Source organism: Nyctibius grandis, chromosome 4, assembly GCF_013368605.1.
Source record: "Nyctibius grandis isolate bNycGra1 chromosome 4, bNycGra1.pri, whole genome shotgun sequence".
In the NCBI taxonomy this organism is placed as follows: Eukaryota; Metazoa; Chordata; class Aves; order Nyctibiiformes; family Nyctibiidae; genus Nyctibius; species Nyctibius grandis.
In genome coordinates this window covers 101,961,247-101,977,601 of record NC_090661.1, presented here as the reverse complement: position 1 = coordinate 101,977,601, position 16,355 = coordinate 101,961,247, and the positions used below count along the sequence as shown (strand labels likewise).

At 40.7% G+C, this 16,355-nt stretch overlaps 1 protein-coding gene across 1 annotated transcript in view; it reads left to right on the top strand.

The window, feature by feature from the left end:
* The window catches only part of ADAM12 (ADAM metallopeptidase domain 12), a 188,849-nt gene that overhangs the window by 128,422 nt on the left and 44,072 nt on the right, over positions 1-16,355 (top strand). The window contains exons 8-11 of the mRNA XM_068397466.1: positions 291-362; positions 2,255-2,424; positions 3,633-3,717; positions 8,890-9,038. Coding sequence (XP_068253567.1) covers positions 291-362; positions 2,255-2,424; positions 3,633-3,717; positions 8,890-9,038 — 476 coding nt within the window. The remainder of the gene's footprint in view (positions 1-290; positions 363-2,254; positions 2,425-3,632; positions 3,718-8,889; positions 9,039-16,355) is intronic.

Below are 16,355 nucleotides of genomic sequence, written 5' to 3'. Positions count from 1 at the left end.
GCTACAAGAGCCAGAAGAGCCTTTTCTTTTTCACAAAACATCAGTCCCTGGAACATCCCTATGTAAGACTTAGGGATTTTAAAATCTTTTCAAGAGAACCAAAATCCTATCCCACAGCCTGTGCTTATTCTGAGGCAGACCCTGGTCCCATGAAGCCCACAGGAGTCTGCCAATGGCCTTTGGTTGCACTGTGTAATCCCCAAACATCACCAACAATGGTGGCAGAGTAAGGTTGGGGGGAAACTACATGATATTTGTGCTGCTAGTACATTGATTATTTACATTCCAAGTTTCAGAGACAAGGCAAGGATGTGGAAAAAATTAAGCAGAGGCTGATAGAAATTGCAAATTATGTTGATAAGGTAAGAATATGAACATTATTTTACTTTTTCCAAACTTACTATACTTTCTGAATGTTGTTGCTGTGAAATCTATGTTTCTTCTAGTAGTAAATTAAGAAAGCTTTTAAAGCTTAAAAATTATACTTTAATGAAAAGAAAAAGAGCTTGTCACAGAGATTTACTGGTAAGAATAAGTCATGCATTTCTAGTATTTCCTTTCTTACTAGGGACTCTGTCCCCATCATGCCCTCCCAGTGCACCCACCATGCTCAGATCAACAGCTTTCACAACCTTTGCCACATCTCCTTATCCACCCACCTTTTCAAAGAGCTAACCTTGCAGCTTTCCTACTACTCCAGTATTTCAGAGCAATGCTTCTCTCCAACCAGTAAAACCAAAAAAAATGAACTTAAACCTTTCGTATGACCTTCAACATACTGAGCTGTGAGCTCTGCTCTCCTCTAAAGAGTGCTCAGTAATGCAAGAACTACGTATGGGAGACATATATCTGTGGGAGCACTATTCCTAAGGAGATGTACAATTTAGCCCTAGGATTTTATTAACCTGGGAAGAGGGTGGGGATAATCACACGTGGAACAGACCACAGAAAAAGGATTATTTTGAGGAGGAATTTGGAGAACTAAGTCCTTTGCAGCAGCAAGGGATGGTCCACTTGTAAGGCCAACAAAGGGCTGGTGAAGACACGGTCAACAAGATATATAGCCCAAGGAATGTGGCAGAATTAAAAACATGCAGTGCTTAAGGAAGCAGGAGTTGATGGCTCAGTGAAAGCGGCAAGAAAGAGACATACACTAGATTTTTTGTATTTTAATTTCTTGACAATAAACGCTAAGAGTCCTCTACAGTGTTTCTGAACAAATTAAAGTTTATTTTTGTTGTGCTGTATGGCCAGAAAAACAAGGAGTCTAGTAGTGAAATTATAACTAAGGGAGTTTTAATTTAGCTGAGAACTTATCAAGTGATACTTGAAGGGCAATAACTCAAGGAGAAGTATTCTTGATTAAAAACAAGCTGCTAAAGACACCTCTACCTCTTCCTTAATTGTCTTGCTGACTTATTACTGGAGGGCAGGTGTTTATATGTTACCTGCTCAAAATTAATTTTGCATGTTATAATATATTTATGTTTCATGCTTAATTTATGTTCAGCAAATGCCAATGTTATCCAAATGACTGTAATGCATACAAACAAGACAAAGATCTAGTGTATGCTTTTCTCAGACTGTCAGACAAACCTGGACTTGATCGATTCTTGCATCCTTCTTCACATTAGTCTCAAATTAGAATTGTTATCTCTGCTCCACTGCTAATGCTGCTCCGGCTTCCCTCTTGTACCAACTGTGGCATTTACAAGTGTAATAATAGCGTATGTAGCCCACAGTGCTAAAATCACTTGGTTTTATCTGCTGTGAGCAAGACTCAATGACTCTGGTTAAATTTTCAGCTACTGTTTTGAACGCAACCATAATACAGCACAGCTGCCTCCACCTCTTGAACTGCATTGGTGCTAGTGGTGGAGAGCAGCCGGGGAGAAAGTCATCTGCCATAGCAACAGGTTTGGTCAAGAGTGAAGGACATGTGAAGGTAGTTGCAGCCTTTCTTCTTGAAGGAAGATTTCCAGACTTGGGTGGGACATAGACAAGTAGCATCTCTCTGGATGTCTTTGAATGCCTTGTGGGTATCTAGTCAGGTCAGAACTGTTTTCTTTAAGTCATGGAAATATTTTGCCTGAGTCAGTCCTATCAGGTGTTCACTTTTGCCATGGAAGGGGAGACCCTTTGAGCCTCTGCAAGAAAGATTCATGTGCACATTATGCTTATGTTCAAATATTCTAATCTACTGTGGTCTAAAATGGGCTTGAGAGACATGTTTTTATTTTTCTTTTCTCGTTAGTTCTATAGGCCACTAAATATTCGAGTAGCCCTGGTCGGAGTGGAAGTATGGAATGACATGGATAAGTGCTCTATTTCTCAAGACCCTTTCACCAGCCTCCATGAGTTTCTGGACTGGAGAAAGCTAAAACTACTACCTCGTAAACCCCATGACAATGCACAGCTGATAAGGTAGACTTGGCACTGTGTTTAACGTCGGCCGGGATTTCAGTGATTTGAGAGTAGCTGTACTGAATTCTTCCCCATTTGCTAAGCTGTTGGGAGGAACATCTGTTCTCCTGTGGGTTTGTCTTTCTCCTCTGCAAACATCAAACATAAAAGTGCTTTGCAAAGCCCTTCAGCAGATGCTTCAGATGAATTTCGTTCCACAGCTCTGCAATAGCCCTGTAACTTGTAGGCCTTTGCTGAATACAACTCATGTAGAAATGTAGATGTGTGATAAGCTGGTAAATACTGGTATGCATTTACAAGCAGTTTAAGCTGGTCTCAGTCTAAATTGTTACTGAAAAAGTCAGCCCTGCCCTCACCCCAGAAGCAGAGCTCAGGGGCCATTATGTGAAGCCTGTTTGTTAGTGGAAAGACCTCAGTAAACTTTAAAATGCAGTCTAAATTGCACAATTCATTTGCATTTGTTCCTTTAAAATTCAGTCATACACATCTTTTATGCTGCTGCTGTTTCCTGGGTTAAAGTAACTAGGTAAATGTGCTCAAAGTAAAAGCACTCTTAAAAAAAAAAGTGAGTAAGAGAAAGACCTCTTTCTTGAACTGGATATATCATTTTGATCAATAAACCATCCTTTATACTATACAGATAAACATACCTGATGTCTTAGTAATTAAAAGGAGCTCTTTACTCGTTAACATAGGTATTCCTATGTTATCTGTGTAAGAATAGAGTGAGCCCTTCCAAACTGTCCCTCATGAGATATTTGATTACTCTCTATGTATAATAATACTTAGTTTGGAATTATTACATTCTAGGCTGTGTATTATAACAAGTAGCGTGTAAACTTCCCACTGCATTAAAATAACCCTTCTTTGAGCTAGAGACATTATTTTTGTGTTTGTGTTTCTGTTCCCAACTTCAGTCAGGGAAAAAAGAAAGGAGAGAAGGGTCCTGTTACAGCAGTAAACGCAAAGGACGGTGATCAAATGGATCTTTCTCATAGCAGGGATGCTGTCATTGTCAGTTCGGCAAATCAGCATGACTAATCTGTGCTTTTCAGTGTCTTAAACCTGCAAATGTCTGGAGCTGACACATTTGAAACGGGATCTTTGTTTGAGATTGGCAGAAATACAAGACTGAAAATAATAGGGCGGTATCTTGGCACTGAATGGTGATTCTGTGATTCCTCTTCTCCTTTCCCTCCCTCTTGCAGCGGGGTGTACTTCCAAGGGACTACCATTGGCATGGCGCCCATAATGAGCATGTGCACTGCAGAGCAGTCTGGAGGGGTCGTCATGGTAAGTGGTAAAAGCACGGGACTTGAAGCTGGCCCACCTGGTGCAACACAATCTCAAGTATTAACAGTACTGTATTCTGTACCAGAATATCAGCCCCATTTGTTCCATTTTCAATCGCAGTATTATCTGTATCTACATTCAGATTGCTTGTAAATGATAGTATCCATAGTGAAAAAATCAAAATATTGCATTAAAATATAGCGTGACCTCTTTGCAAGAAACCTCTACTCCTAGTTATCATTAAATCAGGTGCTGTGAAGGACAAGAACTAGAAGATGTGTTTGTTATGCACTTGGGTATACTAGTGTTACAGGCAACAACAGTCTATCCTGAATCTTTTGTTATATTGATTTTATTCTGTATTTACAGAGTTTCCTGTGTAAGGCCTTATTTTCCATCTTTGCAGCACAGTGATTTTATTACAGTGCCAGACAATGAGAAAATACAATGGCAGCATTTATTCTACCTGAGCCTCTCTCAAAGAGTATTGCTGGTATTGCTGTTGTTAGACGCTAGGCATGATGAACGTATAAGTAAATATCTTAGTCAATTTCTGGAAGTAGTTCTGGAATATCTTCTTTCAGAATTTTTTTTATTATTATTTTTAACTTTTTTGTGCAAAAGAGGGGGAAAGAAGTTCTGCGTTAACTAAGCTTTGCAATAGAAGTACTTTAAATAAAATTAGATGTGGACTTCCAGATCTTGCAGGCCACTAGCAGGCTCAGCTCGTGACCTCAGAGCTCAACTCCAGAGCAGAAAGCAAGGGAGCCCTAAAACCTCTTAGATAATTCTCTGAGTTCAGCCTGCACATGCTGAAAACATTTGTGTTTCCTACATCTTTGTCTAGACTTCTAGCACGTTAGGTCATGTGGTGCGTCTCTCCAGCTCTGCTGGACACCTCAGATGCAGATCCCTATATAAATGAGGTGGGAGCTCAGGAACACAAAACGCCCAGAGCTCCTGGTTCTTCAGAGCTTCATGGGGCTAAGCTGGGTCCCGGGACACTTAAGGCTTTTGCCTCAAGACAAACTAAGCTGAGGCTGGTCCACAATGCAGGGCTCCTCTGTGGTCTCTCGGACGAGTAGGCAAGGAGCCAAGCTGGGGCTCTGTGTGCATTCGTGGAAGATGATGTATAGATGGTTCAGACTGGGAGGATTTACAAGGTGGGGAGGGAAGCTGAGGTATAGGAAAGAGCAGGAAAGAACAATCAAATCACATAATTTGGAGAAAGTCGTGACAAAACTGTAGAAAAGACAAAGGCTTCAGTCTCTTGGTAGCTTTAGAAGCTGAGTCTCTAACTGGTGTTTGTTACAGCTTTTCACTGGGTACCTGGGGGATAGGGACAAAAGGAAAAGGAGGAAAAGAGGAAGAAAAAGCTATAGGAGTCTCCCAGTGCACTTCCACATCTTGGCAAAGGCATATGTGAGGCAGACAGCCCCATTTTATCCATTTCACCCTCCGGCCAGCAGTCACTGCTTTGGCTTTATCTGCAGTCAGAGATGCCCTTAATGATGACTTTTTTGTCCTTTTAACTTTTAGCATAAGGTTTAAAATATGCTACAGTGTATTTTACTGCAAAGTCAGTCCTCTTCACTCTGGAAACTGTCATTTTAAACAGAAACAACAACAAATATTTCATTCCAATAACAAGAAAACAAGAATCAGCATTTCTTTAAAGTGCTCTCAGGGGTCTGAGAGAGGAGACACTGATTTATATGTCCAGGAGAAACCCAGTGTCTGTGTACGACCCGTGGGCCAGGCTGTAGCTTCAGCCTTGTGGGGGAGTGTGATGTTTCCCAGAGACTCCCACCTCAGTGAACTGAAACTTTTGAGGTGCAAATTAACTCGAGGCTTGCACAGCATAACTAGAAATGTTTTCCAGGTCTTCAAGCAAATCCTCAAAAAGGATTCAAATCCAAAACAAGCAAACCCTCACTCCCAAAACCGAAATGGGCAGCTGCCCAACCTTCCCCCCAGTTAACAAAGGCTGATTCAGGCATGTACAAATAAGTCTTGATATATGCTGGTACCTACAGAAAAAAGCTCTAAATTTGGAAAATACACAAATGAAAGAACGAGTAACTGTTAGCCTGGGAGGCTATAATGCTCAAATGTCTCAGCACTGGGCAACTGAACATTTGGCCATCCTTATAATTCAGCCAACCTCTTACCCATCCCACCCCGAACACTCAATACCAAAGAGCTCCCACACTCTCAAAACTGATCTGAAAGAAGAGACAATGGAGAGATTGCATGAGAAATAACATTTGAATACAAGAACGGGAGTCATCCTTGTATGATCTGATTTTCCTGACTGTTTTTGCAGTTGCTTAACTCTGCTATATGATCTAAATTCCTCTGTCATGCCTCCCTCAGAGCCTGCCCCTCTCTACTTTTATATAGGGCTGAATTATCTCGGTGGTAGGTGACACCCTGTCTCCCACTAATTTTAAGAGGAACTCAAAGTGGGGAGAGCAGGCATCCGAGTATGAGAAGCTTTTGGTATATCAAGAGCATTATAATTTTATTATACTGTGGTGGTTCTGTTGTGTGGTAGAAAGGCCAAACAAAAGTTGACATTAAAGCAAGTCTTTGACACATGATTCAGTCTTCATTCTGTTTCAATAGATTGCCTACTAAATTCATGGTTTTAAAAGTAAAATACTGCTGCATTGCTGTAATGTAGTGTGGTATTCTCACCCATGTCAAGTTTCTGTTGACTTCAGTGGGAAGTTAGGCTAAATGACAAGCGTGGAACCGAGACACTTACATTTCAGAGAATTGCTTAAATGAAATAAAAGTGTGGTTTAGGAAACTTGCTCCTACAACTGAGTGAAACTGCATGGAAAGTACCAGGATTGGGGCATTTGCCTGTTCTGGCTGTAGGTGACAGTACATTATTGTTACGCTTTGATCTGAATCGTAGCGGAATGAAGCAGAGTTCAGCCGAAAGCAGCTGCATGTTTTGTGCAACAGCTTATAATGTCTTAACAGTAGATGGTTGCTTATTCAGTGGTTGTGAAACTGTTTGGTAATGACTTTTACTGCTCAAGTTAACTTTAAAAGACCATGGTGGAATAAATCAGTCACATTGCTATTAATTTCTTTAGTCCTTGTGATATTTAAATGGTCTCAGTATCAAATGGGACATGTCACTGTTTGTTTTGATAATCTTCATTTATGCTGTCTTCAAATGACCTCTTTTGCTGAGACATCACATTCCTTGTTTTAAAAACCCTCTCTCGAAACTGATAAAATTGCATTCCAAGTGGATCTGAGCAAGTAATGAGAACCGCATGGGCTGTATAATTGTTTGCCTGTTCAAGACCCAAATTACATTTCAGATCATTTATTGCTCTAGTTTTGGAGTGGACTCTGTCACTTCTTGTTTTTATTTTTAATTGCCAGCTTTAGAGCTGTTCAAAAATATAATCTCTGTTCAGTAAGAGAGACTGGCAAAATGAAGAAAAACTGAGCTCGTTTTGTTGTCTACCTGGGTAGCTCAAAGCTTAGAGGAGTTACTGTCTTGACCACATAGCCCTAATTTCAAGGCATCACTCCAGTGTGCTGCTGGTAAATTATATGGAATTATATCATTGTTTTCTTAATCTTCAGTCTTGGGTTGTTTTCCAGTTGAGTGAGAAGTTGTGCTCTTTTTATGACATCAGGTTCAATTACACTGAATTCTCTAAGTATTTCATAGATCACTATGAGTACAAAGATAAATCAATCTGTATGTGACTAGTATCTAGATAAGACATCTCCATATGTAGGCATGGTGCAGGAGTATATATTTTCTTGATTATTACAGATTATTTGCTGCATAGGTTTATTCTGTTTTTTCTTTTACTAGGACAGGTTGTACAGCTTCTTTCAGCAAACAGGCATCTTCTTAGAATATATAGCTGCACATAAACTGGCTGTTATGTTAGTCACAGGATTTTTACATTAATATTTTAAAATTCAGGAAAAACTAAAAGGAAATCCTTTGTTAAAAGATAAAATTCTTCTGGGTTTATTCCAAATGCAGAAGGAGTAGTTTCTTGTTTTCAGAATTACATTCTCTTTTTGATACTGTTTTCTGATTGAGAAATGATTTACTAAAAATATTAGCACAGACAGATGAAAGAAGAAACTTTTAAATCTACCCCAAGTCATGTATTAAGGGCTTCATTAATATATAGCTAATGTTTTAGACAGTTTTACCTTCCACTTCTTTTTAGTGTGAAGGTGGGTTTAGATGATACTAAAAGAGTTATTTAAAATGAATATATTCATATATGCTTTTAGAGCAGGCAGCTGTACATAGTAATTCCATTTACTGACTGATAAATAGTGGATCATGCATTTATATTACATGTTTATGCCTTTAGGGAAAGCTTTCATATGAGTACAGCGGAATTTTTTTCCCTCAAGGAAAATGATCAATGTGGAAAGGTCTCTTACTTGTGGTTAAGCCAAAACATCAGTTTGATCAGCAGCCTGTAATCAGACCATGCAGTGAATTTCTCAGAAATAATTGTCCCAAAAATCAGTGTTTCAACAAGGATTCATGTTAATATTTCAATTTTGACACTTGCAATATTTAGAATATTCATAGGTGTTAACAAGAGGCCATTGAAGATTTCGACTTGCTTTGTCTTTTCATTTTAAAAAGGAGGTTTTCAAAGGTACTTGGTTTTCCTTACAAGGCCAAGTGAAATTTCTTGCTACATTTGTAATTTACCTCCTGCCATGAAGAATCTTCTCACTTTTCCCTCGTCACACTCATCCTCGCCCATAAACAATTACCCTTTCCAACACTCCACATCTGGGTGACTGTTTTCTGCCACTGCCATGTCTTGGGAGTTTGAGGGATTTATTGAACAGGGGAATTTTAAGCCCTAAATAAAGAGGTGGCCCAGATGTTCAAAGCTGCCCAATCGTCTCAAATGTCTAATGTGCTGGGGAAACTGGGTGGCCAGGACAGATAGGCTGTCCTGAAATTCCCATTCTGCACTTGCTATATGTGGATGGATTTAGAATTGTGTCCATTTAACAGCAGTGTAACTACAGCTGGTAAGTTTATAAAACATTTCAAAGGACAGGCAATAGGACCTGAGAGGGGGCATGTGTATTTTGAATTGTTTTTATCTGTTGACTTGACTATTTCTTTTGGGTTTTTTTTTCAAGGATCACTCAGAAAACCCTCTAGGTGCAGCAGTCACCCTGGCTCATGAACTGGGACACAACTTTGGAATGAATCATGACACATTGGAGAGGGGCTGTAACTGCAAAGCCTCTACCGATAAAGGGGGTTGCATCATGAACCCTTCTACTGGGTAAGTGTGAGGGTAAGCACTGACAACTTACAGTTAGAGTGGAAGATTTTTAGTTTCATTTTGTGTCTCAGGAATATTTAAAGGGAAAAAAGAAAAACCTTTTCAACACCTGTCAAATCTTCTCAGAGTTATCCCCCTCAAGCTGAAACAATTAAACTTGTTATTGTAGCACAACGTGTACCATTGTACCTTTCTATTTCCATGTTGCCAGTGTGAGAGACAAAAATGCTGTAAGAAACTGGTTAAGTTAAAAAGAAAAACAAACAAACACAAAACTGCATTGCAAGTGTTGAATCAGAATTTCACCTTCTCTCATCTTGCCAACTATCAGTCGTAATAGGAAATGAGCAGTGTCCCAAGGCCAAGACTAAGATGAATGTATAGGAAAGAAAGTAATGCAGGAAATATATTATTAGTGTCTGTAAAGCCTTTTTTGTGTGCAGAGAAGGTTTTTAGTTTTGCTTAAGCTTTTGCATTTCACTCCTTGTTGTAAGCATGTGGCAGTATTAGCATGTGAGCAAATCGAATCTGTAAGGTTAGTGGGGTTGGGCTGTTCAGTGGCCAGAGGGAGATCTTCCAAGAACAGATATCAGACACTTTTATATGGAAAGTGGGAAATAAAGCCAGTGAACCCGTGCTCATCTCTCTGAGTCAGTGCTGAACAGTTACTGTGCTGATGATAAAGGTGCTATGTCAACGGAGAAGACCGGTGTTTTTGTAGACACAAAAAGTACAGGCACCATGACCAGTATAACTAGCTACATCTTGCTTCTCTATATTTTAAAGTAGCATTAGAAACTGAACGATATAATGAATGTGTTCTCCATGTCCATATTCAGGCAAGAACTGGTAGGATTAAACTGAAGTAAGAGAGGGTAGATTTACCAAAGTTTTCTCATGGTAAGTGATGTGCAGGACTGGACTGCCTGCAGAAATGTTACTGCCTGTGACTGGAAGCTAGTAAGAACCAGTCGGACAAATATCTGTCAGCAGCGTCTTGTAGGTACAGCTGGATTTGCCTCAGGGCAAGAGGACGGTCTAGATGATCTTCTGATGTCTCTTCCAGCTCCAGCATTCTCTGTGTGTGCTTAAACTTCATCTGTTGCTTAAAAATCTCTTCTGGGAATTGTGATCAGCTCAGCCTCTGCCTTCTTCGAGACTGCATGTTTCTGGGAAAGAAGGATAGCAATCTGGGAGAGGCCAGGGAGTGTTGGGCAGGATTGCTCCCTGCTGGTCAGCCTAACAGCAGCCTTGGCCTTTCTTCAAAGGCATGCTGTCACCCTCCTTCAAGGCAGAAAAAGGGGTTCTGGCCAGAGGCCAAGCACAGCAAGTTCAGAGACAAGCAAGAGAGAGTTGTGTGTGTGGAGGAGAATGAGAGTGATTTCTGCAGTTTGGAAAAGAAAAATAACTTGGCTCTTCTAAAACAATAGGTAGTAAATATCCATGTGGAATTGCATCCTGCAGCATGCCAGGGCTCGTATGCATACTGTGAAAACAAACTGAACTTGGAAACAGGGCTCTGAGGTGGGGTGATGCAATGGGTGGTAAGCAGTGGGCAGACAGGTCTGAGCGCTGAGCTCCTGAAAGATGCATACAAGCTTCAGTCATCTCAGCTGAGTTACTGGTTGGGCATCCAGTTACTCCATTTTTGGAAATAAATGCAGGAGATGCTACTCTTAGGACAGAAATTTCTAGACACTTTGTGAACTCGTCCTGTGAACATATCATCTCTCATGTGAGATTAGATAGCTCTTCCCTGGTTCTGCCTTCTGCACTGGAGTCCTTTGGGTGAAGAGGAGGCTCAGAGGTGACCTTATTGCAGTCTACAACTACCTGAAGGGAGGTTGTAGCGCAGTGGGAGTCGGCCTCTTCTCCCAGGCAACTAGCGATAGGACAAGAGGACATAGCCTCAAGCTTCACCAGGGGAGGTTCAGGTTGGACATTAGGAAGCATTTCTTCTCAGCAAGGGTCATTAGACATAGGAAGGGACTGCCCAGGGAGGTGGTGGAGTCACCATCTCTGGAGGGGTTTAAGAAAAGACTGGACGTGGCACTTAGTGCCATGGTCTAGTTGACATGGTGGTGTCAGGGCAATGGTTGGACTCGATGATCCCAGAGGGCTCTTCCAACCTGATTGATTCTGTGATTCTGGGTGTATGTGAAACTGTCCTCTGTGCTGGATGTGCCACTCCAGACACTTGGCTCTGGGTTGACTAAGGGCATGGACAGACCAAGGTTGTACCCGCTCAGTGTATTCCTCAGAGATGAGTCCAAGCAGCTCAGCTCAAGTTATGTTGGGGTTTCTATAGCACCCTACAGGTTAAAGGCTGTGCTTCCTTCAGCCACACTGTGCCCAGCTCCAGCGCCCCACCGGTTTCACAGTTTGGGGAGGGGGCCATCAGGTGCACTTCAGCTTTGTAACGCTCTCTTTGGATTTGTATCAAACTTTACGTACAACTTGTGCCTGAGGAAGAGTTGTGGCATTCGCAGAACTGAGTAGGCTGGTTTGTTTGAAGTGATTATTGATTTATAAATGGAAATTTTAACATCAGGTTTATAGCCTTAAGCTTTACCTTCATACTGTGCTGTCAATCTGAAATAAGTATTCTGGGAGAATACCTTATGCCTTAAGCCAAACTGCATTTTACCAATTTAAAATCAACACTTTGAATATTTACCCAACATCTGACCAATAGCAGTATTCCTCTGAGCACCATTATTCAAGGGACACTGAAGAGTTTTCGGCTCTGGAAGTACGTGTCTGTTAAGGAAAGGCCAAACGAATATTCCCTCCCTCAAATGCATTCTTAGAATAGCAAAAACATCAAAACAAAGAGCATCCCAGGAAGCCACATACATTTAGAGAGGCAGCCTGCGCTCTCAGTGTGCTCATTGGCACTCACTCTGTGCTCTTCTAATTTCTGTTGGTTTAAGGTAGATTTAACAAGTGCAAGAAAAAAAAATCTTTGGGCTGAAGCTAGTGTAAAAAGTGCAAGCCCCTGAGAAGTCCTTATCTGATATCTAAAAGGAATAGGAAATATCTGGGTTATAAGAGAAAGACCTCTGTAAACTTTGGAGTCATTTGTCTGGTTGTGCAGCAAAAGGAAACATTTTAAGGCTTTTTACTTAAAAGTGATTTCATTAATTATTGCCATTTCTTTCAGTTCTTATGTTTCAGTCTTTGAAGAGGTCTTGGAAATTACTTCTTGGTGGAAAAAATCTCCAGGGATCAGTGTGGAATTTAAGCTTTCTTGGATCTATCCTTTAATGAGCTTCCTATAGCTTTTAGTCTTAAAAGATACCAGCAAGATGCGTACCACTTGTGTGTGAACTACAAATGCCTTAAAAACCCGCTACTTTAGCAAAACATATTTTGTATAACATGGAATTAAGCATGTAAACCCCAAAATTTGTGGCACTCCAGGCCTTTTAAAGATTCAAATATCTGCTATGGAAATCACCTAAATCCTACTGTAGAAGTTTTTGACTTTGCCATACAAATAGCATCAATAAGGAAATATTCAATACTAACACATTGTTCCCTTTTTTATGCATATGTTGTAATCTTATTCCTCCAGTTCTTTTAGATTATTTTGATCATAGACTGTTCCAAGTGAAAAAGAAGGATATAAGGAGTCTTAAAGAGATTTGCAAATCTTTTTACTGAAATCGCAGTTATCTGAAAACTAAGGGACTAGGCTGAGCCAGCAAGGCCATTTCAGTATTCCACTTGTTTTCCAAGTATCTCCCTAAAGTTTCCACTCTTAGGAGTGAAAATATTCTTCCTAACAACTAGATAAATACAGACAAATTCTGGTGAAACCCAAGGCATTAGTCTAGATTTATACCACTTCAACTAAAAGCAGAATTTAACACAAACTGCAGAGCAAAATTATGACAATTAGCAGTGCTTGTTTATTTAATAATTCTGGAAATGCACTTTTTATGTGCTCCTTCATCAAAATGGACCACAGGTATCTCCCATGGGAGTTGAAATCGGGTGAGTTCCCCCATAGTAGCTGGAAGCTTAGGAGTTCAGATATGCTTGAAATTTCTTGCCAGCCTTAAGGGAAGCAAAATTTTTATAGTCTTCTCCCCTCCTGTAAACCCAAGGGTTTATACTTCCCCTCAGCCACATGTCTGTGTCCCTGCCAACAGCATGCTCTTCTAGTTATATATAGGTGACTTACACAACTAACTTGTCATCGGGGAAGATGAGCGTACTGGAAACATGTTCTTCCTTCCCTCTTACAGCAAATACTCCTTGATGCCTTTCCACCTGGCCTAGTTTAGGTGTTAATGAGAGCCCAGGAGTCCACTAAGGACAGCTAGTCTTACCGAGCTCATTGAGATCCTGATCCTACTGGAGCCTCCATCCCTTTGTGGCATCCCCTGACTTGCTATAATGAAAGCTTCTTTCATTGTCCTCTTGCAGAAGTGTGTTGCTCTTAGCAGAATCATTTCTTGTTGCTGAATCATCCCAGCCATGGCTAATTGAAACGCCAGGCAGGCTCCTAGGATAGAGCCATTTTTTTTCATCTCTCTTTGCACTGCTGTAGACAGAAGCAGGTTTTCACCATGCTGATAGAAAAGAGGATGATGGGGAAAGGGTTGCTTTGTAGTCTCTCCTCAAAGTCCCTTTTGCACCTGGCTATGGAATGATAGAGATTTTTCTTCATGTCTGTCCTGCTGCCCACACCCCATTTCTTTTGCCATCCGTGCATTGTGAGATGAAATACCTCTTATTGACCTGGAAGGGTGCATGCTTTAACCGTAGGCTGAAAGCTATAAATCATGGCAGGGCTTTTACACACCCAGCTTGGAGTTTGTCCCTGCAAATAAGTACGATAGTAGGAAGGCAGAATGGGTTTGTGCTGAGGAACCGTGGCTGGGTCTGCAAGGGCATGCCTTCAAATGCACTTGAAGGCTCCTAGGATAGAGGAGCATCAAGCACCATCGCTTTATGTCCAGTCTTCCAAATTCTACTGCACGTCAAGCACAGCCTGGCAGCAGGTCGTGTAAGTCTGCTTTGACTCTTATTTCTACCTTGGCTGTAAATTGCTTCTCTTCAAAGACCATCATGAAGAAAAAAAGAAATAAATGTAAAATAATTGAAAATAACAAATCCTTAGGAAAAGAAAAATACTATATGGGCTATTGTTTCAAGACGCGAAACAAGTGGTATATATTTAGGAATTGCAAAACCTGATGAGTGAGAGAGGCCTTGGACATTGCTATTTGCTTGACAGACTTTTGAATGGAAGAATATCTCTTCAGAAACTTTTATTTTCATCTAGGTTCCTAGTAGACTTGTTTTTCCTCTGTTCCAAGAGTTGCCTTGTCCAGGGCGTATGCTGGTTTGCATCCCAGTTGTGGCACGAAGCATTAGGGACAGAAAGCCATTTGGTGCCATGCAGGAAGGTCGGGGCCAGTAACATCAGCAAGGAAGCAGCTTCTCTATGATAATTTCTCAGCACAACAAGTCCTCTTTGTTGTGTTCCTATTAGTGTGATGTTCCTTTTGAAATGTCAAAGAACGAATTGAATCCCTCAATACCTGGCTTTTTTGAGGGTTTTTTTTTGCTGTTCTTATCTTGGATTTTGTGTTACCATTTCCATTTTCACAGCTAGGATTTAAAGTCAGTGTATCTTTCTGATTTGGTCAGGTTTTAAATTCAATTTACCCAGATAAATATGACTGCATATGTTACAGGGGAGTGGAACTTGGACTGTGACACCGTGACTTCATGCTGGTGGAAATGCCTGTGTTTTGCCTGTGCTGCAGACAGCCCCTGCTTGGGGCTCTGCTCAGCCAGGGACCAGGTGATCACAAGGGGAGAAAAAGGAGAAATGGAATTGCTATTGATCAACAATTTAGAGGATTTTTATGGAATTATGCCTCTTGGTAGAAAATAACAGCTAATTTTGAGTAATTGCCTTTCAGTGCACAATTTCACTTTAATTATTGAGTTTTTTGAGGCAGGGTTTGTGGGAGGAGAACAATTAGGAACACAGAAAGAGCACATAGTAGAAATCATACAAAGTATGAAGAAAAATACTGGTTCATTTACTGCTCAAATTTGGAGAAGACTTTTTTTTTTTTTTTTAACCGACCCAACTGTTATCAGTATGTTTTCAAGTAAAATTGAAACCTTGATGTAAGAATTAAAACAGATAGCCAATGGGAAGCTGCGTATTTGTGAATGAGAGTGAGAGAAAAATATGATCTGTTAAGAATCGGCTGAGTGACAGTCCCAAATTAAACTAATTGACTCGATCAATATGAGGAAAAACTTCTTTACTTTGAGGGTGACAGAGCACTAGCACAGGCTGCCCAGGGAGGGTGGGGAGTCTCCTTCTCTGGAGATATTCAAAACCTGCCTGGACATGACCCTGTGCAACGTGCTCTGGGTGTCCCTGCTTTGGCAGGGGGCTGGACTAGATGATCTCCAGAGGTGCCTTCCTACCTCAACCAGTCTGGGATTCTGTGATTCTGTGATCTAAGTAACGCTGAGGAGAAATGAGGAAAAATTAAATAAAAAACACTGTGTACGTTAGATACAATTAAGGCTGAATAAAATATTTAAGTGGAAACATAGCAATTTTTCCTGAGTAGTAGTACCAGATGTCTATGAGAGGCTAAAAGGTCATACCATGCAAGACCATGAGTTGCACAGAGGATATCATAAATGTGAATATTCCCATTTGCCCCACTGGTGATAAGCTGGTCCATGGGTTCATTATATGAGTGGCCCAGGCGTGCAAGGATTAGGTTAGGAAACATTTGTTCTTTGTTGCATGTTACAGGCCAGTTCCTAACTGTTTTGAAAGCATAATGCTGTGTGATCTGGGAGAAGAAGCTATCCTTGAAAGGCAGCTTTCCTGCAAGTGAGAAACAGTTACATTTGATGCTGTCGTACGTTAACTTCAGTGGCCAAGGGGAGGTGCATTACACTTTAGTTTATGTCATTTATAGCATCCATTTCTTCTGGCAAAGAAAAATTTGTTTTATTGGGTACCCTCCATTGAGAGCCCTCTGTAGTAGCAAGTATATTATCAGACACATCTGAAATAGCTATTTCTTTGCTTTCTCCCCTTCCCCCCAAAGTTCATGCTATTTTCACATTGTTGAAAGACTTGTCTTGTTTTGTTTCCTGATTTTCGTACTGTAAATGCTCTGATTCAGATTCTGCTGCGCTCAGACTTTTAAGATTTCTCCAGTGTTCATGCTCAGTGTAAGGGTAGGGCTAGTAGAAGCTTTAGCACTCACATGTAGCTAGTAGTTCAGGAGTCCTGCAATCGGTATACTCCCTCTTCCC